This window comes from Phacochoerus africanus, chromosome 2, assembly GCF_016906955.1.
Source record: "Phacochoerus africanus isolate WHEZ1 chromosome 2, ROS_Pafr_v1, whole genome shotgun sequence".
NCBI classification, from domain to species: Eukaryota; Metazoa; Chordata; class Mammalia; order Artiodactyla; family Suidae; genus Phacochoerus; species Phacochoerus africanus.
Genome location: NC_062545.1, coordinates 177,361,160 through 177,387,832, shown reverse-complemented (window position 1 = coordinate 177,387,832; position 26,673 = coordinate 177,361,160). Strand labels below are relative to the sequence as shown.

Below are 26,673 nucleotides of genomic sequence, written 5' to 3'. Positions count from 1 at the left end.
AATGTATATTTTTTTCCTAAGAAAAAATTCATAATACATTCTTAAGTGCCATAATGTTCTGAATATTAAGAAGCCATTTGTAATTACAAAACATAGGTTCATTTGTTAACATATATGTTATTTCTTGAAAACTATTTGTAGCCAGGCAATTTGCAGTTTTCCTTGTTCTTCCATAAACTGCCACTTGTAGATTTAAATATATACTACAAAACTATATAAACTCATCTTTAATCGTATAAGTAGTTTCATGCTTATGAATATTTGCACAGATTATAAAAACCTTGCAAGTGATTTTTAGTCTCTTTCTAATTAAGAACTTACCAGGAGCTACTAATAAAATTGACGGGCTGAATATTTTCTATGTTGCTTGTTTGAATAACATAATGATATATAGCAATAACTTTTTAATTGATTTGAATAAATCTGTTGAATAGAAACAAGGTGCACTATTGTGATTGGCATAGACTTTATTTAAAGAATGCAATTTAAAATAAATTCCACACATAAATAATTTTAAATCCTCAACTCAATTTTCTTTCGTTTATATCAATCTAATTGTTAAATATATCCTGTTAGACTATTTTAATCCCCTCTCCCTGGAAGATAAGGAAATTTGAAAGACTGTAGAAATTTATTTTAAGCATAAGCAGATACCTACTATATATACATTTTAATTTTAATTTTTTTTTTTTTTTTCGGCTGCCCACGGCATATGGAGTTCCTGGCCCAGGGATCGGATCCAAGCCACAGTTGCAGTTTACGCTATAGCTGTGGCAATGCCAGATTCTTTAACCCATTGTGCCAGACCAGGAATCGAATCTGCATCCTGGAGCTGTTGAGATGCCGCCGATCCCGTTGTGCCACAACGGGAACTCTGTTTTAATGTTTTATTCACATATCATCCCAGTTATCAAATTAGCATAAAATATATACTCATTTGGTAAATTTTAGACCAAAGGCATGAGTTGATCATTGTTCTAGAAAAATCTAAATTTGATCTTGGTGAAGACTAAATATGAAACATCTTGAGCAATAGTAAGAGCCATGTACTACAGAACAAATGATGAAAACCTGTAAAGAGAAGAGAAAAAAAATCCAAATTTGGAAATATTTATTTTAGGTTTGCTAAATCTACTTACTGTGCATAACAACCAGAGATATTGTGACCTGACAACTAATAACTTTACAATAGAGCCTTCTCACAGAGATTTGTGAGAAGTTTCATCATGAACACTTGGCTGACAAATTGTAAACTTAAAGCCACATTTCTTATGTTAAAAAGGATTAAAATGTTTGATTATAAATTCCCAGGGTTAAGGATATTAGGAATAATTTTATATGGCTCAGGCAAGGAGAAATCTATTTAAGATTACCCAGAACTATTTTGGAAAAAAGTAACAGTGGGAAATAGAAATTAATCAGTTAGAAGATAATTGCCTTCTTTAATTATGTTATGAAGACTTAATCTGTTAGGAATGTTTAGCTATTTACTATTTGTTGAATATAGTAAGAGAACTTAAGTGATTTTTAAATGTAGCCCAAAGATAGTTATATAAGGTCCATATATTATTGCTAATACTGTTCTAAATATGAATAAATATTACATTATAGGATGTGGTATCAAGTAATAGAATGGCATTAGGTTTTGAAAAATTATTTTGACACCTTGACAAATACGGAGGGTCTCCTGTATATATGAGATGCTGTGCTAGATGCTATGGGGGCTAGGAATATCAATAAGATATAGTCTTCTCACTCAAAGAGTAAAATATAGTGAGAGAGACCTGTATCCAAATAACTGTTATGGTAAAGTGTGAATCTAATTCCTTATTTCCAGCATCATAGGAAGTGATTGGAGATCCAATTTATATTATAAACATTTGTGTCCTTTAGTGTCTAATTAGGTTTTATTGACAGAAGAGAATTATTTTTTAAAAAAACTCTAATATTTCCAGAATTCCAACTTTCCTAGAATTGGATTATATATTTTCTAATAGAAAAACAATTATAGAAACTTAAAAAAATATTTACTATGTTATCAAGGCTCTGGCTAACATCGAAGGATGTACATGTAAATATAATCTTGTTTGTTTTCAGTTTTGGTGTTGGATTTCTGGTATTGTCACCTAAGTGCTCATTTTCAGGAAAATCAGATTCTACAATAAATATACTGCTTAAAGTTCAATAAACTTGTGACAACCTCTATAACCTCTATAGTCTAAAAGTTAAGAACTTATAAAAATGTCACATGTCAAGTTAACATCCAGTTCTACTTCTTAACCTTTTTTTTCTTTGTAAAACAGCACTTTAATTAGACATGATTTAATTAGAGACAGTTACTCTGTGACTGGGTATATATTGGATTTTCACATACAGTATATCGATTCAGTGTTGATAGGCATTTGAAAAGAGTGACTAATACAATAAGTTTAAAATATTATATATAGGTTTACAAGTTTTCTTACTGGTGTGAATATGGAATCAAAAATCCAGTTTACATCTCTGCAGAGAAAAAACTGTTATCTATGTCTTTTTATATTATACATATTTAACTAGAGATAATTTATTGTTAATTTCATCAAGTTATCATGTGTAGGTCCCATTTATTTTAAAATACTAAGCAAAAAGTTCCAAGTTTGCCTTAAAAACAAGAGAAATTAAAGAACTGGATGATAATGCCTACATTTTTGCCTTATGAATTGTGCTGTATCATAAACCAGAAATGGTTTAGATTTTAACAGGATTCTGAAATTTTGTAGATGTAGAGTACTAAGAGCTGTACTCTCTTGCAAAGAATGTGATCTAGTTGTGGATTATGTTAATGTTTAAGTGTTTTTTTTTTTTTTGTATGTGTATTTTACCTCTGATTATATACCTTTTTAGCATCAGGGTTTTATTTTATTTCTGTTTACATAGTAAAGTGGCATTTAACTTGTTGAAGGTTGCATTCTTTTGTCTTTTGTTTTAAAAGTTCCTTATGTGTACTTTTGTGGTAATGCTCTGTTATGACTATGGTTCAATTTGATTTAATGTGAAATATTTAAAATAAATTTGAAAAACAAGACTTTATATGTGTTCAGTGTTTGAACTGACCCAAGCTAACTTTGTCATGCTCATCCATCTCTTAGATTCTTTTGGGTAGGTAGTGGCTAGTTGAGGTGTGGGATAGCCACTCTTTTACATCCTCATTATCGGGTTACAGTGAAAACATGTCTTAGATTAAATTCTGCCACATATTTATATACTTATTAAAGAAACATTAGTTAACAAAGCAGGCACAAAAGAGTTCAGTTGGTAAGATCATTGCAGTCCCAGCTTTCTATCTTTTTAGATTCATGAACTAGCCTTCTAAGGGGGGTTTACTTGAGGCAGACAAGGCAACATTCCAGAGGGTTCTGTGATTTTTATGGCTAGTGAGTGGTATCCAGCCATCCTCCTTCTTTAGGCTTGCATCCCAGGTACTGTCTATAAGAGCTGTGAACTACAGGCTTGAATGGATGCTGATAACTGTCCGTACAAGGATTGGAAATACCTCATGTTTGTAGACAATCCACGTATCTTTAAACTCTTCACCAGTAAGAACAACTTTGTAATTCATATTAAGCTAGGAGCTGCTCTTCCTAATTAAATGTCCCTGACATTTAATATTACTAATTAGCAAAACACTGGATTTTTTTTTTATCATATTATTGATAAACAAAGTATTTGTAGCTGCCTTGAGCATGGGTTTCGGAGTTGGAGTGCCAGCTAACCATCCCTCACTTGCATTTGAGGGAAACTTCTAGAGTTGAAATGGAAACTTACCAAATATATCCTGAAGTATGTAAAGTATTATAGATGACATATGTACATATGTGTTTTGTGAATACATGTTAAAATATTAGAATTAAGACTTGATGCTTTTAAATTTCTGCTTTTCACGTTATCCAGAAGTCATTGTAAAATCTGTCAGTAGATTAAGAGCTTAGTATGTTTAAGACATGGCAGAAGGTGTAAAGGAGCAACAAGCCATTTCCTGCATTCTGCCTAAATAATAAAAAGTTAAGCTTGGTTATTTTTCTTCAGGGAGGGAGAAAAGAAAAATGCTACTCTGGCAGAGCTCTAGCAGTGCCTCCTATGTTCTTTCTGAAATTACTAGATGGTTCTCTTCTTTAGGGCCAGTGCAGTAATGGGAGTGAAGTTTCGACTCATTTGAAAGACCAGGAGTTCCTGCTGTGGCGCAACGGGATTGACAGCCTCTTGCAAGCACTGGGACAGGTTCCATCCCTGGACCCATGGTGCCGCACTGTGGCTTAGGTCACAACTGTGGGTCCAATCTGATCCTTGGCCTGGGAACTCCATATACCATAGGGAAACCAAAAAGGAAAAAAAAGACCATGTGATGAGTGGATTGTAAGAGGTGGTAATAGACTCATAGTGGAGTACAAAAAGCTGTTAGAGTGAGGAGTCCAAAGCCTTAAGGCTAGGAATGAAATTGAGTTCTGTGTTATTAGAACAGTTTGAGTGGGTTTTGATTTGTCTTCCAGCGCCCCCCCCCCTTTTAATAGAAATGGGATTTCATGTACCCACCACTCAGCTTCAACAATTAAACACATTTTGTTAATCCTACTTTCTCCTTGTCTATTCACCTATTCTTTATGCTGGAATATTTTAAAGATAATGCAAAAAACGTAATATAACATGACTGGTAAATAATTGAGGCTGCATTTCTAAGTGATAAGGGCAGTTGAAAATTTCATTCTATAAACTGCACTTGTATAATTGCATTTAAATGTATTACTTTTGTAATATTTAGTAGGTTTGTATTCAAATTTCCCTTATTATCTCCCAATTTTTTTCCTGTTTGAATCAGGATCTGAAAAAGGTTTATACATTGCATTTGACTGTTATATCCCCAAGTACCTTTTAATCTTTACCAGTCACTACCTTCTTCCCCCTCTTCATGCCATTTCCTTGTTAATAAATAAAATTGTTCACATTCTAGGTTTGGCTGATTGCTTTTTTTGTGTATTGTTTAACTTGTCCTATTCTGCAAATTTTCTATAAAACAACTGATAGTTGCCTGTAGAGGCTTGATAAAATTTAGGTCTTTTGGGAGGGGGGCAAGCATAGTTTATGCTGCATACACTTCCTGTTCTGCTGCATCTGAGGTATATTATGTCTGGTTATCCCACTTTTAGCGATGCTAATATTAATCACAGTTTGGGTTCAGTGGTTGTCAACCTGATTTCTTTGTTATCGAGTTCCCCATCAAACCCTCACCTGATGGTTTTAGCAGCTATGGGTGATTACCGCTGGATCCCTTATTACATTGCATTGTAAAATGGTAATTTTTTAAATATTTGTTTGGATATATGCATTTCAATCTTTTTTTTTTTTTTTTAGGGCCACACGTGCAGCATGTGAAAGTTCCCAGGCTAGGGGCTGAATTGCAGCTGCAGCTGCTGGCCTACACCACAGCCACAGCAACATAGGTTCTGAGCTGAGTCTGCTACCTCAACCACAGCTCACAGCAATACCGGATCCTTAACCCATTGAGCGAGGCCAGGGATTGAACCAGCATCCTCGTGAATACTAGACAGATTCGTTACCACAACTCCCTCAATCAATAATCTTAAATGGATACCTCCATTAAGTTCTTTTGAAAGCCTCTTTGCTTTTAAAGACTTATTTTGACGTAATTTTATTTTTTTGGTCTTTTTGCCATTTCTTGGGCCGCTCCTGCGGCATATGGAAGTTCTCAGGCTAGGGGTCTAATCGGAGTTGTAGCTGCCAGCCTACGCCAGAGCCACGCAGGATCTGAGCCGCGTCTGCGACCTATACCACAGCTCACGGCAACGCCGGATCGTTAACCTACTGAGCAAGGCCATGGATCGACCCTGCAACCTTATGGTTCCTAGTTGGATTCCTTAGCCACTGCGCCACGATGGGAACTCCTGACGTAATTTTAAATAACGACAAACCTTGGAAGTTGTAAGAATAATACCTAAAATTTTTGTACATTTTTCAAGGTTCACCAATTTTTGACATTTTGCCACATTTGTTTTATTATCCTTTCATTATTTTCAGGCCATTTGAAAGTAAGTTACATACATTATGTCTTTTTATCCCTTAATTCCTTTTTTTTTTGTCTTTTTGTCTTTTTAGGGCTGTATGTGGCATGTGGAGGTTCCCAGGCTAGGGGTCTAATCTGAGCTGTAGCCCCCAGCCTATGCCACAGCCACAGCAACGCCAGATCTGAGCCGCATCTGTGACTTACACCATGGGTCACGGCAACACCAGATCCTTAACTCACTGAGCGAGGCCAGGGATTGAAGCCTCAACCTCATGGTTACTAATTGGATTCACTTCTGCTGCGCCGTGACGGGAATTCCCATCCCTTAATTCTTAAGCACATATATCCTAGGGCTTAGGGTATTCATTCTCTTATATAACCACAATTCAGTTATCAAATTCAAGCTTTGTTGTGTTTTTACATTTTCTTCCTTAGATCTAGAATCAGCCATTCCTTCAAGGGACTCTGGCACTTTTTGCTGAGAAGTGGTATTTAGAGAGCCCTATGTTTTGCTTGTGGTGCTTTCTACTACTGAGTTCTCTTTGTTTATAGGCTATTCAATAGGCAGAGTTAGGAAATACCTCCTTTTCAATTTTATTATTATACTTAAATGCTTGGATTTTAATGTTTTTTTCTTAGCCAGAAAATCTTGGTTTCTATCAACATAACAATTTAATTACCTATTTGATTTATCTTACAACATACTTATAATTGTTTCAAAATAACATTTTAAACAATGCTAATATAAAAAGACCAGTGATGCAGTTGATTCCTTTGTGATATTTTTCCTTTATGTTTTTTTGTCCTTAGAATATGTTTCATAAGGGTAAACAGTAAACACACTGGTTTTAGAGTCTAATGAAGTAATATTTTTATTTGGTTAGAGCATAATTGATGTACAGTTATTTTAATTGAGGTTTTAATTTTTAGGGATATACTTTAAAATTTTATCTATCTATCTATCTATTTATTTTTGTTTTTTTTTCTTCTCTAGGGCCGTACCCGCAGCACATGGAGGTTCCCAGGCTAGGGGTCCGATAGGAGCTGTAGCTGCCAGTTTACGAGACAGCCACAGCAACAACACGAGATCCCCAGCCTTGTCTGCGTCCTACACCACAGCTCACAGCAATGCCAGATCCCTAACCCACTGAGCGAGGCCAGGGATCAAACCCGCAGCCTCATAGTTCCTGGTCAGATTCATTCACCACTGAGCCACGTTGGGAACTCCTAAATTTTATTTTTAAATTATATAGAATACCTGATTCCAGTTGACATGAGAAGATGCATTCACAGAAATTTTGTCTGCATTTCCATCTCTTCCACTTTGTATGGCATCAGGCATCACCACTGTATGTTATCCCCAAGTTATGAGTGTGTATAGTGTCACAGAACTGAAGGAAAAGTGGACTTGCCTCACTCAAATGACAAAGTTATTACCTAAGGCCAGCAAGTTCAGGCGTGGTTCGCGTTCCTTTACATTTTGTATTGAGAAGCTTCTGCCACCTAGTGTTCATTTGGGAAAATGGCAAAAGTTGAAAATCTCCAATCCTGTGTCCTTCCCAAGTCTGGGAGCATTTATATAGGACTTGTCCCACTGGCCCTCTTGCTTTCCTCTCAAGCTATCTTCTTTCCTATGAAAATTAGGAAAAATTTAATGCTATTAGTTCCTGCAGATAACTTCAGCTACAATAACTTTCTTTTAAAATGTTATGGTGTTTTGAAATTTATCTTTAATTTTATGATTGATAGCTTTCTAATGGAAGTGAAAAGTGGTTAGGCTTTAGAGTCAAATGTAGAGGCAGTAGGTCCTTACATTGCCCTTGTAATTGCAAGTTGAACAATCTGTAGTCTCTGTCCCCTGAAACCTCCTCCAGGGATGCTAGGCAGCAACTGGGAAAGGACTGTTTCAAAGACCTCAGAGCAGCTGTCTGTAGAGCTCTCTGTACTCAGAGCCTAAGGTGCTCGCCCTGCCATAGTATTTCCCTCTGTACAGTCATCACTGACTGCTTCACCTTTCCTCCTTTTTAGACAGGTATACCCCTCCAGGCAGAAATCATTGCTAATTCCACGAGCAAATCATAGATTGTGTGTATTAAAAGAATGCTGCAGAGAAAGTATGCCTGCTATTGTTTGAGCTTGTAGCTCTCCTTCAAAAAAGTTCAGCCTGCTTGGGCGAAGATTTCCCTACCAGCTAGCCATTTCCTTTAAGCTTTAACACTGTCCCTTCTTGACTTGAGCACAAGTCAACTCTTCTGGTGTTAACTGCTGCCTTCTCTCCTCTCCTTTCCTCTGCTCCAGTATTCCCACATGTTGGGTGTACAGAACTATTTATTTTGCTGGTTTCCCTCCTCTTCACAAAATCCCTCAGCCAGCTTTTCCCTATCATTAGAGCAAGCTAATTATGCTGAGTGTATTTTAATTTTTCTTTGTTCTTGGTTCTTTTTAGTACTATGGAGCCATGCTGAACTTTTTTTTCTTTTGGCTGCACCTGTAGCCAGGATTGGCCACAGCAGTGACCTGCCCCACAGCAGTGACAACACTGGATCCTTAACCCACTGAGCCACTGAGAAACTCATGCTGGACTTTTCAAAAAGTCTTTACCAGTATGAACCAAAGATTATCACAGGGTGGAGAAATCGTGGATGATCATTTTCTTCTTCAAACTTTTTTTCTAGTTTATTGATTTCTTACTGATTCATATATTATATTTATAATCATATTAAAATTAGACTTTGCAAAATTCAAAGGGGAAAAAAAGCAAGTAATGAAAATAAAGCTAAGCACACAAACAGCAGGTTTCTAATTTTACCACATCGTTGTTTACATAGCTCATTGGCTCCCCACACTCTTGCTCCATACCATGTCATTTCTGAGAGCCCTGCTAGAGCAGCTCACTTGCTCATTTTCGGTGATATTCCCCTTGATACCTTGTAGACCTCACTGAGAAAACAATGAATGGACCATAGAGCTGATTGCTCACTAAAGGTAAATAATCCAGTATATATCCTCAAGTAGATATCAGCATATAAAGAAATCATTTAGCTGCAGAAGCCTCTCCACCCACTTGCTCAACTTCCTAGAAATAACATAAAAAAGTTTTCCTTGGAAACCAATTAAATTTGAAGTTAAAGACTGTCCAGTTAACTAGATTCTGAACCCTGGGCCAGTTAGATGGGTAGGAACCCCGTTTAGGAAGGCATCAAGTCATTAAGATGAACTTCAATAGCTATGTGATTTTAGTTTTTTACAAAAATCAAAGGAAGATGTGAAAAACATAAATGTTTGCTTAGGCTGCAGTTCAGTAGTACTAACTGAAGTCATTTTTTCATGAACTGCTTACCCTACCTGCTGACTTACAGTATATTACAGTTATTGTCAAATAATGCTATGTCATTAAATTATTTAATTCTAAAACTGAACTGCTGATATGCTCAACATATAGCTTTTTAAGTGTCATAGTGGTCATATGCTTATATGGCTTAGTTTGCTCAGTATCTAAGAATGAGAATCTTAGGATTCACCCTAGTAAGAATGTCTGTGGTGGTTATCTTTAGTTTTCTTCCTCTTTGATTGGGTCAGACTCAGTATCAATGCCTCAGATGTCAAGTAAACCTTAACAATAATGACAAGCCACTTTATAAAGGATAAACCTACAATATTTGTCAAGTTTGGTGGGGGTTAAGATTTCTTTTGCTGAAGAGAAGTTGGAGATTTCTCTGTAAAGGTTAGCAAGTTCTCTTTAAATTTGCTTTATTTGTTCTTTATCCCCCCTTTGATTGAGGTCAGGGTTTAAAAATTTCCGCTCTCCCCATAGGTCTAGTTGTAGTTTGTGGTATTCTGATTAAAAATACATTCTTATTATTCCCTTATATCTTTTGCCCTACTATCCTAGCATTCCAACCTCTCTAAGGGTGTTTAAGGTTATAAAAAATTTCCATACCCTTTCACATTTTGTGATAGTCTTGTTTACTTCATACTTTCCCCACCCCTTTTCTACTCACTACTTGATCATCGGGGAATAAGTTCTTCAACTACCATCATAACAATAAAATATCTATTATCTTTATATCCTAACCATCTGGGGTCCAGAAGGCATACTTACATTCCATTACACAGTAGTTCCATACCGATGTGAGCTACTGCACAAGTAAATAATTTTTACTTTCTTCTTATAGCCACACTTATGGCATATGGAAGTTCCCGAGCTAGGGGTTGAATTTGAGCTGCAGCTGCTGGCCACAGCCACAGCAGCGCAGGATGGGAGCCGCACCTACGACTTATGACAGAGCTTGCAGCAATGCCAGATCCTTAACCTGGTGAGCAAGGCCAGGGATTGAACCTGGATCCTCATAGAGACAACACTGGATTCTTAACTGCTGTACCACAACTGGAACTCCAATTTTTTAAAAAAAATCTGAAAAGTTCATTAATAAGAGAAAATCTAGGAGACTTGCCTGTACAGAAAAGAGGTAGAAAAAATGTTTTTTTTATTAGCATATTTAAGGTAGTCAAGATATTAACAAACATTTTAATCCTCACAACAACCCTGTGAGGTAGGTAAGTCAATGTTTCATGATACACTATTATTATTTCAAATAAAGTGCAATTCATAAAATAATAAATCTGCATTAGGAATAATTTTTTTAATGATACCATTTATATATGTTAATGTTCGTGTTTTTTGTACTTTGATTCATGTCCCCAGGAAAGTTTACTATAAATTAAATCCTATTTAAAGACATGTGGGGAACTATTTAAGTAAACCCCGGGGTTAATTTTTTAGTAAAATAAATCACTATTTTGAGCAAATGCTATGAATATTCCTTTTTTTACTTAAGATAAAAAGGCATTTTCATCAGCATTGCACTCACATTTATCCATTCTTCAGTAAGTTATCTCAGCATGGCACCAAAGCATGTAAGACTTAATTTATTGAATTAAACCTTTGCAATTTGGTATACGGCAGTGAACTGCATTGCTATGTAGAAATCTCCAAAAATATTGCACTCAATCTCAACCTGAAACCTAAGGTAGGCTGTTTATTGAAATATAAACACTAAAATAAATGGTGATAAATTTCAAAAAGTATTTTCCCTTGAGAATAGTACTTAATTTTTTTCTTTTAAATTGCAAAAGAAAGAGAGATCTTCGGGTCTGTGAAAAGAAACATAATATTCTGATAACTATAACATTCTGGTGATTTATATTGCAAATCAAAGAAAGGCTCATGCTATCAATTTACTATTTACAAGGGAGCACACAGATGTTACCACAAAAATTGAAGTATTTTTTCCTCTGTGCCAATATGACTTACTAGGTAGAGAAATACAGTTGACCTTGTACAGCATGGGTTTGAACTGTGTGGGTCCACTTACACATGGATTTTTTTCAATAAATACGTACTATAGTGCTACATGACCCAAGGTTGTTTGGAAGGCAGCTATGCTCATCACTATACCACCAACACACATGACCCAAGGTTGTTTGATTTGGAACCACAAATATGGAGGGACGACTGTAAAGTTACATGGGGATTTTTGACTGGGGTGGAGGGTCAGTGCCCCAGCCCCCGAGTTGTTTAAGGATCAACTGTATTCCCAGGCACCCATTTTCTCTTAAATATATATTTAAAGTACATTTCCATTGTTAATCCAACATTAGTAAACATATAGTTTGCCTAATATTTTTTAAAATAATTGTCTTTTTGCAAAATAAATTTTTGCTAGAGAATTTCTATTACATTTATTATAAATATTTAGATTAGCTATATATTTGTAACAATAACTTTAATTAAGCTTAGGATCTTAGTTAACACTTAAATACACTTGTAGATTTTTAATATTTTAGCAAGTGGTTATTAAAGTAACTTGCCATTATAAAGAAATAATTCAAGTTCAGAAGAACATTCTCACCAAAGTATTTTAAAAAATTGCTGCAGGGCCATTAGGCAAATCAACAGATAAAATAGACAGCCATCTATAAGTTGTACATTCAAACCCATACTAGATCCAATAGTGCACTTTGGATTATAGTGAGGTAGGGCAAATAAATACAGTCAGATAAATTTTGAATTTATATAAACTGAAAACTGACTTATACCCAGGTTTTATTTGGCTATCCAAAAAGAAAAATTGAGAATTCAAATGATGAAGTATTTTCTTGGATTCAAAGACAGAATTGTAAAAAAAAAAAACACAAAAAACAAACTTGAGGTACATATAAATAACAAATACAAAGGCCACAAGATACATTTTATTTAACATAAAAAATGCTTGTATAAAAATAACCTGGGATATAGAAAAAAAGAAATACAAACATTTTTTGCATAGATTCTCTATATAAAACATTTACCTGGGGGTAAACACTAGAAAATACACCTTTGAAACTAACATAGTTGAACTATTTCCTTGGATACCAAGTATATACAAAATAAAAGCCCTTCATTTGGGGGAGCATGGCAGGAGGGAAAACAATTTAATTTAGCATCAGTCTATATTTATTTCTCTGTTGCTCGAATATAAACCAATGATGACAAGAGGAGAAACTCTGGGGGTTTATTTAACAAAATTAAATTCACATTTCTGAGGCCATCATAGTGCATCCAGTGTCCATCAATTTGGAAAGCTGCAGAATAATGATGTTCCTCTTTGTTAAACAATGTGGCACCTTCCAACAAATACCTGCAAATTAAATGACAAAGTACAGTAGAAAATGACAACACTCTTCTTTAAAAAAAAAATCCCTAGAGTTCCCATTGTGGCACAGCGGTAATGAACCCTACTAGTATCCAGGAGGATGCAGGTTCAATTCCTGGCCTTGCTCAGTGGGTTAAGTATCTGGAACTGCCATGAGCGGTGGTATAGGTCACAGACGCGGCTCAGATCTGGCATGGCTATGGCTGTGGCATAGGCCAGCAGCTGCAGCTCTGATTTGATCCCTAGCCTAGGAACTTCCATATGCCTCACATATGGCCCTAAAAAAAAAAAAAGCAAAAAATAAAAAATAAAAAAATTTCTTGAATTCTTAACTAAGGAATAAGAAAACTGAGATTGCTCACATTCTTTTCCCTGAAAAAGATATCCATCTGTAAAAAGTATGTACTATATAATTGGTAATTTGGAGTAAGATGCTTAAGAATTTTAAAAGTTCATATAGTTTAAGAATTTTAATAAACATATTTTAACAGATTAATTTATAACCTGCATGGTTGTATTATATAAGAGAAAACACACAAAAAGGATTTTACTTTATTTTATTTTTTATTTCATTTTATTTTTTGGCTGCACCCATGGCATGCAGAAGTTCCCAGGCCAGGGACTGAACCTGCACCACAGCTGAGACCCAAGCCACAACAGTGAAACCTCGGATCCTTAACTTATGATTGTGCCACAAAAAATCTCCACAAAAAAGCTTTTAATGACAAAAAGTTCAAAGACCCATGAATGCCCTAATTTGTATGCAGATATTTTAAATGATGGAAGTAACATTTTGTGTTTAAATGGTGACCTCATGCTATACACCACTTTGACTTGAAATACAAGTAATAGCCAGCCAGTATTTACTTTTTACTATGTCTCAGGTACTATCCTAAACACTTTACATATACTCTTATTAAATAAATCCTCACAATAATGACAGCAGATAGGTACTGTCATCTCCATTCTATAGATAAGAAAACTGATGTATAAACTGGTTAAGTTATAGGCTCAAGGTCACATAGCTTATAAGGTAGTGCTGGGAATTGAGCCCAATTCAATCTATTCTATAGTCTGAGCACCTAATCCCTATGCACACTGCCAGCACCTGACTCCCTGCCGTAGATTACCTCATTCAGGTTGCATAAATCTAGAGATAGCTATGACTTGAACTTCAACAATATCCATTTCCTTGGGCTGTCAAAATCATGACAGAATAGCAGAAAAATATAAATTTATTTTTTACTAGTTTTATAAAACAAACCATAAAAACCACGTACTTGTGATCAGATAAATCCAAGTAATAAGGTACATATGCCAGATCTTCAGACTTCCAATGCTGCATATTTAAGACAACAAAAGGGGGTGCCCCATGGCAAAACACTCGTTGGGAAAATTCTCTTAAGCCACCGCACCTAAAATTGAAAATAGGCATGAACTTTAATACACTGGGACAAAGATGACTTTTACCACTCTGAGTTGTCTTTATTACTTAATTTCATAATAAGCATAATTAACTATTTTAGGTATGGGTAAATGTTATGACTAAACAGCTTACATACCTAACTCCCAGTGTTTATAAACTGTGAGATTCTAAATAAAAAATGATACTTTTAAAAGTCCAGGAAAAACTATTTTTATCTAAGCTTATAAAAGCATGTAGTTTTTTGAAATGAGATAAAAATTTTTATTTGTAAATACACATTTCTTTCTCTGGGCTGGTTTCAAACAGGAATAATGGCAGATAGGGAATAACATGACTCTTACCGTCCTCTTCAGACTGGAGAAAATTCGTGAATTGCTTCTTTTTTAAAAAAATTGAAGTATAGTTGCTTTACAATGTTATGTTAGTTTCAGGTGTTAAGAGATTTGGTTATACACATATACATTCTTTTTCAGATTCTTTTCCATTAAAGGCTTTTACAAGATACTGAATGCAGTTCCCCCTAAATGCTTCCTTTTGCCATTAGGATGAAGAGAATTTTGTTTTCTAAGAACGTATCAGGTATTAAGTATATGGGTCAGAATAAAACAAATACAATTATACAATAAAATCTGAATCCAGAATGCTCGGGGCACAGTATTTTGGTTGACACACATTGACTAAATAAGTTACTAGAAAACCATTTTGTTTCTGTATTTGTTGCAAAAATATACTAGTTCACTTTCTGGACTTAAGTACAATTAACCGAAGGTATTTTATTCTCTCCTTCTTTTGTGAATAATTAGGCATAAGATTATCCTTCTAAATATTAAATCTCATTGCACAATACTGCAGACATAAAAATTGTTGAGATTGAGATGAATATGTTCTGCCCCTTTGAATTTACTTTTCTAGAAAGACTAAATTAAACTTTTTGGTTGTCTTTTACCTTTCTCCTAAATGAGGAGTGCAGAAAAAAATTCCAGTTAATTTTAGGGACCTGATTTAGGGTTCTGGTTAACCAAGGTTTTATTGTACCTACTCAGTAGTGGGGAAAAAAAAAGGCATTTGCTTTGTATTCATCAAGTAACTGTAGTATTATATTCTATATAGTAATGTTAATACCACATAAAATGGCACAGTAAACTAGACAGTGTTAAGATTCCAAACTACTAGGCTTCCTAAATACTTCTGAGTGGCCACTTCATAAAGTATTAACATCAAAGAACTTATCAGTCCAGATTTCTTTATAAAAAAACATAGAAATATTTTCATCTTAAATGTCTATCATGTACTCACCCACGCTCTTCACACAGTTCAATCCTGGAACAGAATAACTCATCCACAGCCAGTCGTATCAAGTTTCCATGTGGAATTTCTTGAGGAGGACTATAACAATTGTAAAATGCATGTAAGAACTGTTTTAATGCATGTAAATACATTATTAGGATAGCAAAATTTACAGGTCTTCATTTACAGGTCAATGCATTGCACAAGCAAGCCGAGTATAACCTCTGTTATTCATCTTTACATTTCTTATGGAGAATACAGAAACCAGTTGAACTTAAACATTAATGCATGAAGCTTTCTAAGAAACACCAAATCTTTCTGTAACCTGATTTTAAAATATGTAGTTGTTGTTACTTTTAAAATTCCAAGAGGATTCAATAGAGGGGATTCTGGTGGTGTTGGAAGAAAGCAGGACCCAGAATTAGAACAGTAGCTGATTAGTGACCTGACTCAGTGCAAGTTAGAGCCACTGTTGGTCTCAATTTCCTGATTTGTTAAAAGATCTTTTCCTACATACTTTAGAAGTTTTTTTTTTTCTTTCTTTCTTTTTGGCCATACCTGTGGTATATGAAATTTCCTGGGCCAGTGATCAAACCTGCAACACAGCAGTGACCTGAGCCGCAGCAGTAACAATGCTGGATCCCTAATCTGCTAGACCACCAGGGAACTGAAGATGTGATTTTAAATACAGGATAAAAACAAGCAAAAGACTTAACAAGTTATATAGAGTATGATAAGAAATATTAAGAGAAGCATAAAATACTGGTATTAATATAGGATTGAAGGTGTTTCATTATAGCTTCAAAATACACACAGATTAAAAGATACTAGTTTTTTAAAAGCAAGACAAATTTCTGAAACACTTTTTTTTTTAGTCCTTTATGATTTAGAGTAACAACTTTTTTTTTCTTCTGATGGAGATTTCAAAATCATCATCAGTGATACAGCAAAATGGACAAAGTGTGTATCAGGACAAAAGGGACATTAATTGGTAGACTCTAAAAAGAATAATGTATCTTCAGCTTTCCCTAAGTAGCATGATGTTATAATAGTAAACTAAATATGCTATACAGAAAATGTGAATTTAAAAAGTTGGGATATGTGACATACATTCCCAAAAAGGGAACAATCTATTAGGCTGTTCTTCTGACCCACAGAGCCAAATATGCTTCTGACAACAATGTGTTTGGGTCTGTTTTTCTGTCCTGTTTCCCCGCCCCCCCCCCCCCCCCCCCCCCCCCCCGCCACACACACACTGGCAATTATCCTTTTTCCAGCTCATGTCCCCTGGGGGTTTTAATGTTTCCTAATACTCCACTGGGTCTTGCCAGTTTGGCCATCCTCCCTGTCATTTACCAACTTGGAGGTCTGCCTTTTCTCTGAAAGCCTAAAATACTCAGCAGGCTATCAGCACCTTTCCTAGCCAAGTGTTCACATACATACCCTTTTCAGGTATTCATTATTTCAGGTTTGAAGTTTCTGTCTCTGATTATGCCCTAGCCATGACATGGATCTTCCTGTTCATATAGAACTAGCCCACTTATATTCAAACAGCGAAACATTCCAATACAGTATTGTTTTTTGAAAGTTGAAATTTGTGACATAAGGGATTATCTTCATAGTCATATTAGTAAATTCTGAGCAAAACATTTTGCATACTGAATAGGTCATTACTTTGCAGGTGAAATAGTTATCAACTGGTTTTGCAAAGTAAATTCTGAGATGTTTGGATGTAACAGAAGATTAACATTTTTGTCATGGGACCTAAAGTCTTGCATTGGTGTGGTTGCTTTATGCCTAAGTTATTAAACAGGATCTGTACTTTAAAACGTACTTTGACTCTATCTATCCATCTATCTATCATTCATTATACAAAAGTATGCTATTTTTCCTAGGTGACAAAACAGACTTTAGAGCAACTTACTTTATATTAATTGTGCGCTGCTGATCTTCCTGCACTCGAGTTGGGCATCGCCAGTTGGAACAGTAACTCTCTTGTATGGTTGACATGAGATTTTCGAGATTTTTTGTAAAATTATCATGCTCATTCCCAAACAAATCTATTATTAATGAAGCTTTATGAACTTCAGATTTATATTGCTGTTTTTCCATCTTGTCCCAAATCCAAAGTAGCTTCACAGTTGTAAAACTGTAGGTGTCCATTAAATAAAGAAAACAGTCTACAAATTCTCTACCTAAATGAAGAGAGAGTTCCCTAGGGAAATTTTCATTTTCATTGAGAATGACATACAATAACATCAAGAATCCATCTATGGTGCAGGTATTTTTCAGTCTTATTTCAACATAGAGTGGTGTACAGGATACTGCTTTGCGGCCAGCTTTGATAGTAAAAACACCTCCCCAAGGAAGAACAGGCCTCCAAAATGAGCGATCTTGATTATAGTTATTTTTAATTGATGCTTTGATCTCTTCAAACAGTGTCTTCATCCTGCATTTTAAAAGTTTAAGATAGTACTTGTAAATTTGTGACTTTATATTTTAAATGCATGAGATATGTTTAAATGAAAATAAAACTATCTAAAGATTCAAATTAGGAGTTTCTGCTGTGGCACAGTGGGTTAAGGATCTGGCATTGTCTCTGTGGCAATTCTGGTGGCTGCTGGGACAAAGGTTTGATCCCCTGGCTCAGTGCAGGGGGTTAAGGATCCAGCATTGCCGCAGCTGTGGTGTAGGTTGCACATGCAGCTCAGGTTCAATCCCTGTTCAGGGAACATCCATATGCCACAGATGCCAAAAAAGGAATAAAGATTCAAATTAAATTTGGCTAGATGGACTCCCAACATAACAGAAAAATTTAAAACAATTTAAGTTATGAGTCATTTTTTGGCAAAATGCATAGTCTCCGGAAAGACCATTTAAGAAGTTTGCAGCCTTTTTTTGAGATACAGAATGGTCATTTGATAGGACTTTATACTAATTATATGGCATTTTATCACTGATAGAGGAAACCCCTGTAGTAAAAAAAATCCTAAATAAAAATGAAACTATTTAAAGATACAATCTAAATTTGGTTGAATGTATTCCTAATGTAAACCTCTTCCTCCCTCCAAAATACAAGCTGTGCTTCATTTTCTTGTTAATATGTGTGATTCCACTTATGAAATTGATATAAAGGAATTCTTAGGCTATAGAATAATGGCCAATTGGCTTTTTTTTTTCTTTTTTCTTTTTTCTTTTCATGGCAGCACCTGTGGCATATGGAAGTTCCCAGGCTAGGGGCTGGATAGGAGCTGCAGCTGCCAGCCTAGGCCACAGCCACAGCCACAGCCACACTGGATTTGGGCCACACTGCAACCTATGCTGCAACTTGGAGCAACTTAACCAACTGGGCGAGGCCAGGGATCTAATCCATATCCTCATGGAGACTATGTCAGGTTTTTAACCTGCTGAGACACAAGGGGAATTTCAGCCAGTTGGCTTTGAAAGATAACATATGAAGAGTAATCCTAAGAACTTAATTGAATAGTAGCAGAGCTAACACAAAAATCATTTCAATACACTTTGGGGTTTTTACTTGCAATTGAGGACCATGCTAGATAGTCTATAATTTTAACTACGGAGGCCATGCTGTGAAGATCTAATTGAGAACTTGATAATTATCCTGATTCCCCTCTCTGCATGTTTTGGGAATGAACTCCCTATTTGAAATGGCATCCATCTTACCTCTATCTTGAGGATAGCTAAGCATTTTGTTTTTAAAGCCACTGACAGTATTCTAATAAACATGTTGGTGTCATATGCATGTTTTATACAGCAAAATTTTAAAAATTAAAGAATAAGGTCCTAATGAAACCAAACTGAAATACTGCTTTACTTTATCTGGTACAAACAAGTGTCTAAACTAAGAATACCATAGGGTTTCCCAATATGTTACTTTTATGGAAATGAATTTTTTTAATGAAAAAGGGAAGCATCTGAAGAACAGAAACAGAAATTAGTGGCTGAGGTCAGTGTCTTACTTTATCTTTTCAAGTGCCACATCCTCCCAAGCACAGTATGAATCCAACACTCAAAGCTGCAGACCTATGTGTTTTATTTGAGTAAAGAATTACGTTCAAACCCATTTTGCAACACTGGCAGACTAAAAATTCAGTTTCCACACACACGCACACAGTATTTTCAACTGGCAAGATACTGTGGACTCTAAAATATTCAACACTATATTTAGTCTTAAGTGTAAATGTTTATATATGGCGAACATGTTGGCTGTAGTCAACCACTCAGGAATAAGAGGGCGTGGCAAATCTAGAGCCTAGGAAACCACAAACTCAGTTCCCTCTTAACAGGAACTGACATGTTCCAGAGCAGATTATTTAAAAATCATAAAACACTTAAATACTTTAAAAATAAAAATAACTTTCTTCGTGGCTTGATTGATATCTATTGAATTTTAAAGAACTTTGTAGCAAGGTTACATATTAAGCCTCTGTGTTCAGATTCCTAAATATTGCATTGGAAAGAAATTGTAAATTTCTGCAGTATTTTTGGCCAAATTATCTTTTAGACATTACAAATGAGCAACTATAGCTCTATAAAGCAATAGTTACACTCTAGGAGAATTAACTACAATTATACACACATACATACAAAATGAAACTAACTTCTCCAGCCTTTTTCTGGAAAAAAAGGGAGGGGGTAAGAGAGGATTAAAAGAACTAGAGGACACAATTTTGCTTCTGTATGAATGAGCAGATTTGTTTCAAAGCAAATGACAATAAAAATGACTTTAAAAGATGGCGAAATAGCTGCAAAGAGCTTTACTTAAATTGCCTTAAGTTTTGGCCATATATCAAAAACATTGTTTCGTTAGGCACTGATTTAGAAGCCATAGAGAAGGCACCCTGCTGGCTTTATTTTCCTGCCTCAACAGGCCTTCCAGTTTGAATAAACATAGAAAGCGCACCAGACCTCTATTTTCTTGGCAAAACGACACCTTTCTTTTGGGGTCATTTCAAAGGGTAGCAAACCACCCCACGCGGGTCGTGAGCACCAGACCATTTGCCCAAGGCACTGAATGTCGGGCTCCCTAAGAGCTCGAGGGTCCTAAGGGTTCGTTCCCGAATCAGCGCCCCGAAATAATCTGTAAAGCGGCCACGCGCTCCAGCTCGAAGCAGCGCGAGTCTGAGGGCAGGACCCGCTGGAGTGGCGGTGTGCGCCCTCCTCCGTCCGCCGCACTCCGGCCACGCCCACCCCGCCCCCGGCCCAGAGCGCAGGGGGGAGGCCCGGCACTGACGGCTGGCCCCGCACAACGGGAGGGTCTCCAAACCAGAAGCGGGTGAAAGGGATGGGCGTCCCCTGCCCGCCTGGGGCTGCGGGTAATGGGCGGGAGGGCCTGTATGTGGAAGGCATTCCCACACGAGCCAGTCTCCGTTCATCCGGAAGCCGACTTTCGTACCTCCTCGGGGACCGAAAACCGCCGGTGCCGCCGCACCCGTCGCCGCCTCCGCTTGCTCATGGAGAGTCCGTGCTGCCGCCACCGCCGCCGCCTCATCTACCAGCACCGCCGGCTGTCTCGGCCTCCCCCGGCGTGACCGCTGGGCTCCGGTACGGCCTCCATCGCACCCGCCGCGGCGGGAGCCACAGCTAGCTCCAGCGCCCAGGCCCGATCCGACCGGACCCACCGAGCCAGGACCGCGGGGCGCGTAGCTTCTTATTACGGAGGAAGGTTCGGCTTGACCTCCGCCCCCCTCCCCCCAGTCCCCACTCCCCTGTTCACAGCTGCCTGACGACGCTGCTGCGCAGGCGCGAAGACGCCCCTGCCAAACGTGCGTGTGTTGGGTGTGTACCCAGCATCCAGATTCGCCCAATGGGCACCAGGATCAGGTGTAGGGGGCGGGACCTCGCAGAGAGGGGCGGTATTCCACTGTCAGAAAGTGGGTGGGGTAGCCGGAAGTGGGCAGGGTTTACACCGAGGCGGAGCTTTGTAGGCAAAACTTGCCTGGCTTTTTGAGGTTCGTACCATTTTAGGACTTAACTTGATTTTGGCTTGTTTCTAGGTCTGGTCTTTTCATATTCTTAACTCAAAAAGGGAAAGCTTTGTTTTCTTAGTAATTTATAGTTATGGAAGCTTTTGACTTAGGTATAAGTTTGGGAAAAAAGTTGAATTACTGTGTTAAACGCTATCTTTAATAGTTCAAGGTAAGAATTGGCCAAAGTACTGTAATTTATCATGGAAGTTAATAACACTTAAAGAAATTAGGTGGCTTTAGCCCCATTATAGGGATGAACAAAATTGAGTTTTGGAGATGATAAAGTCCCACACATAGACAACTGGAAATTGAAGCTATAGCTGCTTAATGCTAGTCTGTGAGCCCAACCCAACCACTATTCCTGTTCAGTAGGTCTTGGTTCTTGTATCCTCCCTTAAAGGGTCACAGCCAACATGGTTCTGCTTACAGAGAACACAGGCCATCCTGGAAAATTACCTCCACCCGCAGTTAGAAATGAGGATGCTGTTGAAATACTGTCGGTTTAGCTGTGCAATAAAAAATGTCTGGAAAGTGAAGCTCAACTTCTAGAATACACGATGCACAGAATACACAATAAACTCAGCCCAAAATGCACAGCATTTAAGCCCAGCCCAGCGCATCAGTATGGTCTGCATTCACAGCTGAGTGTGGCAGAGTCTTGGACACCTTCTTGACGAATTTAATGGTTAGCCAGGGATATATGGCAGGGACCTACCTCTTGGACCTCTCTTGAGAAGTCTAGTGATAGAGGGATGGAACTTCTGGGAGAGAAGCTTGACTCATTCAAGATAATTACTGCTGGTGGAGTTGGGAAGAAATGGAAACCTCTCAGAGCAGAGGGAGAAGAGTCTGCCCAAAAAGGAAGAATTAATCACTCTGGCAAAAATCTGCTCTTTTTAGTTTCCTAGTTTTTCTTATTTCTTATAGCATTTCACAGCTGAGGAAACTGAGGCTTTGAGGCTTAAAATAATGAGTGTATTGTATCTGTATTGGAATTCACATACACACAGTTCACTCTCGATACTAAAACCATCTTGTAAGGAGAAAGCCCTTTAAAAATGTTTATAAGTATGGATTAGGTGTTTAACTGAAATCTCTCTTACGACATGGAATTCATTTTATACTTATTGGATCATTGTCTTCCTGAAAACAGAGTCGGTAGTGGTTATTGTCACCATTTCTGGAGAATAACAGGGAGATGGCTTATTAAATTCTGATGAAGCCTGGTGAGGCATGGATCCTTGCATACTTGGATAATTCACAAGAGACCTTTAGCTAAGATTCCACTCTGTTAAAGGTCTCACTGAGACCTTTAACCAAGATTTCCATTCTGCATCCTTTCTGCTCTGTTCAAAATCTGACACCTGAATTGCTGTTTTTTTTTAAAGACAGCTTTATTGAGGTATAATTGACATATAATATATGAAGCATATTTAAAGAATACAATTGGATAAATTTTTATATGTATATCCCCTTGAAACTATCACTATAATCATATGAATAAATCCATCATCCTTAAATTCCTTCATGCCTCTTTATAATTTCTTTTCTCATTCCTCCCTACCTCCCACACCTAAGCAACCATTGATCTGCTTTCTGTCGTTATAGATTCATTTGCCTTTTCTCAAGTTTTACATAAATAGAATGAGACAGTATGTATTTTTTTTTTTCCTGGGCTGGTTTCTTTTCCTCAGAGTTGTTACTTTGACATTCATCAAGATACCAGTAATAGCTTTGTATGCCATTCTTTTTTATTGATGAGTATATTCCATTATGTGGATGTACTGAAATTTGTTGTTTATGGAAATTTGAGTTGTGTTTAGTTTGGGGCTGTTACTAATAAAGTTGCTGTGAACATTTGTGTACAAGTCTTCATATGGACATAGATTTCCTTTTTATCTTGGATAAAAATCTAGAAGTGGAATGGTTGGGTCATAGGTAGATGTATGTGTATATATACCACTTCTTCCGAATCCAGTTGTCTGTCGATGGACATTTGGGTCGTTTCCATGTCTTGGCTATTGAGAATAGTGCTGCAATGAACATGCGGGTGCATGTGTCTCTTTTAAGTAGAGTTTTGTCCGGATAGATGCCCAAGAGTGGGATTGTGGGGTCATATGGAAGTTCTCTGTATAGATTTCTAAGGTATCTCCAAACTGTTCTCCATAGTGGCTGTACCAGTTTACATTCCCACCAAGAGTGCGGGAGGGTTCCCTTTTCTCCACACCCCCTCCAGCATTTGTTATTTGTGGACTTATTAATGATGGCCATTCTGACTGGTGTGAGGTGGTATCTCATGGTAGTTTTGATTTGCACTGCTCTTATAATCAGCGATGTTGAGCATTTTTTCATGTGTTTGCTGGCCATCTGTATATCTTCCTTGGAGAAATGTCTACTCAGGTCTTTTGCCCATTTTTCCATTGATTGATTGGCTTTTTTGCTGTTGAGTTGTGTAAGTTGCTTGTATATTCTAGAGATTAAGCCCTTGTCGGTTGCATCATTTGAAACTATTTTCTCCCATTCTGAAAGTTGTCGCTTTGTTTTCTTTTGGGTTTCCTTTGCTGTGCAAAAGCTTTTCAGTTTGATGAGGTCCCATGGGTTTATTTTTGCTCTAATTTCTATTGCTTTGGGAGAGTGACCTGAGAAAATATTCATAAGGTTGATGTCAGAGAGTGTTTTGCCTATGTTCTCTTCTAGGAGTTTGATGGTGTCCTGTTGTATATTTAAGTCTTTCAGCCATTTTGAGTGTATTTTTGTGCATGGTGTGAGGGTGTGTTCTAATTTCATTGTTTTGCATGCAGCTGTCCAGGTTTCCCAGCAATGCTTGCTGAGTAGACTTTCTTTTTCCCATTTGATGTTCTTGCCTCCCTTGTCAAAGATTAATTGACCATAGGTGTCAGGGTTAATTTCCGGATTCTCTATTCTGTTCCATTGGTCTGTCTGTTTTGATACCAGTACCACACTGTTTTGATGACTGTAGGCTTTGTAGTATTTCTTGAAGTCTGGGAGAGTTATGCCCCCTGCTTGGTTTTCTCAGGATTGCTTTGGCGATTCTGGGTCTTTGGTTGTTCCATATAAATGTTTGGATTGTTTGTTATAGTTCTGTGAAAAATGTCATGAGTCATTTGATAGGGATTTCATTGAATCTGTAGATTGCTTTGGGTAGTATGGCCATTTTTACAATATTGATTTTCCCAATCCATGAACATGGAATATCTTTCCATTTCTTTACATCTTCTTTGATTTCTTTGATTAAAGTTTTATAGTTCTCGGCATATAGGTCCTTTACCTCCTTGGTCAGGTGTATTCCGAGGTATTTGATTTTGTGAGGTGCAATTTTAAAAGGTATCGTATTTTTGTATTCCTTTTCTAATGTTTCATTGCTGGTATACAGAAATGCAACTGACTTCTGAATGTTAATCTTGTATCCTGCTACTTTGCTGAGTTTATGAATCAGTTCAAGGAGTTTTGGGGTTGAGTCCTTCGGGTTTTCTATGTATAGTATCATGTCATCTGCATACAGTGACAGTTTTATCTCTTCTCTTCCTAGATGGATGCCTTTTATTTCTTTTGTTTGTGTAATTGCTGTGGCTAGGACTTCTAAAACTATGTTGAAGAGCAGTGGTGGGAGTGGGCATCCCTGTCTTGCTCCAGATTTGAGTCCTAAATTTTGAGAATTCTTTGTATATTTTGGATACAAGTTCTCAATCAGATAGATGCTTTGCAAAGATTTCCTCCCAGTATATGGCTTGTCTTTTCATTCTCTTAACAGTGTATTTTTAAGTACAGAAATTTACATTTTAATAAAGTCCAAAATATTCTTTTGTTAATTGTGCTTTCAGTATTATTTCCAAGAAATCCTTGCCTACCCTAAACTGAAAAAGACATTTTCCTGTATTTTCTTCAAGAAATTTTACATTCTAGGATCTATAGTTAAGTCTGTGATGCATTTTGAATTTTTATTTGTGTTTACTACATATGGATACCCATTATGTTCCAGTAATATTTGTTGAAAAGTCTTTTTTTTTTTTTTTTTTAAGGGGCACACTCACAGCATATGGAAGTTCCCAGGCTAGGAGTCCAACTGGAGCTGCAACTGCCAGCCTAAACCACAGCAATGCCAGATCCTTAACCCACTGAGTGGGGCCAGGGATCGAACCTATGTCCTCATGGATGCTAGTTGGGTTTGTTACCACTGGGCCACAACAGAAACTCCCCGAAAAGGCTATCCTTTTTCCACTGTGTTGCCTTGATGCTTTTGACAAAAATCACTTGTTCAATATCATTTTGTAAACATTTTGTTTTATATTTGTTCATCTTAAACTATTCATCATCATGTGCTAGCACTGAAAATAAGTATCAGTAAGTAAGTATTCTTTGCAAAAAAAGAGAGCAAATATTTCAAAATTAAATAAAATAAAAATTTTATTGGAAGAATGTTAAGTATAACATAATTTTTTTTCTTTTTTTGTTTTTTTTTTTTTGGCTGTGCCTGCAGCATGTGGAAATTCCCAGGCCACAGCAGTGACAACACTGGATCCTTAGTGTGCTGTACTACAGCAGAAACTCCTAATACATGTTTTTGAAAAACTGAACAATAATCAGGTCTCAGCTACCTTGATTCACTCAAAGGGAGTTAGTTCCACAAAGGACAATGAGACTCGAGCGCTATGTTGGATGCTCTGCTCATTGAGTGAAGAAAATCCGCCAGCATCGCCTGACCCCAGCTACCGAGAAGGGCACCGCATCCCCAAGGGAGGGGGATAAAGACCCCCCCCCCCAACCGCTGCCGGCCCCTGAGGATATTGCCGTGAAAAAAACTGGCTCTGAAATCAGGCTCAGCGGGCTGCAGCAGGAACTGGACCTGGCACTGGAGCGGCGGCAGTGGCAGCAGCAGCAGCAGCGGTACCACCTCCTCACCCTCCAGCAGCAGCGGCGGTGGCAGTGGTGGTGGCGGCGGCGGCAGTGGCCCCTTCTCACCCGAACATCAGGGCCCTCCAGACCCAGGCGCCCCAACAAATTGCTAGAGGACCTGTGCAACAGACTCTCGAGGATCGAATCTTCACTCCTACTGTCTCAGCAGTGTACAGCTCGGTAAGACAAGTAGCAACCCCCAACCCCTTCCCCTTACTCAGCACATGAAATAAACAAGGGGCACCCAAATCTTGCAGCAACACCCCTGGGACATGCATCGTCCCCTGGACTCTCTCAAATGGTGGA

General features: G+C 37.4%; 1 protein-coding gene and 1 pseudogene across 1 annotated transcript; one reads left to right on the top strand and one right to left on the bottom strand.

Annotated features, from left to right (window-relative positions):
- Window positions 1–10,525: 10,525 nt before the first annotated feature.
- On the bottom strand, window positions 10,526–21,198 carry C2H14orf28 (chromosome 2 C14orf28 homolog). Its single transcript, XM_047767240.1, has 5 exons — window positions 20,880–21,198; window positions 17,388–17,912; window positions 15,473–15,562; window positions 14,031–14,165; window positions 10,526–12,735 (listed from the first exon to the last, which is right to left on the bottom strand). The coding sequence occupies exons 2-5, from the start codon at window positions 17,909–17,911 to the stop codon at window positions 12,552–12,554; spliced, it is 933 nt and encodes a 310-aa protein (XP_047623196.1). The 5' UTR covers window position 17,912; window positions 20,880–21,198; the 3' UTR covers window positions 10,526–12,551.
- A 668-nt stretch (window positions 21,199–21,866) lies between these two features.
- LOC125120791 (methyltransferase N6AMT1-like) overlaps window positions 21,867–26,673 on the top strand; it is a 29,527-nt pseudogene continuing 24,720 nt past the window's right edge.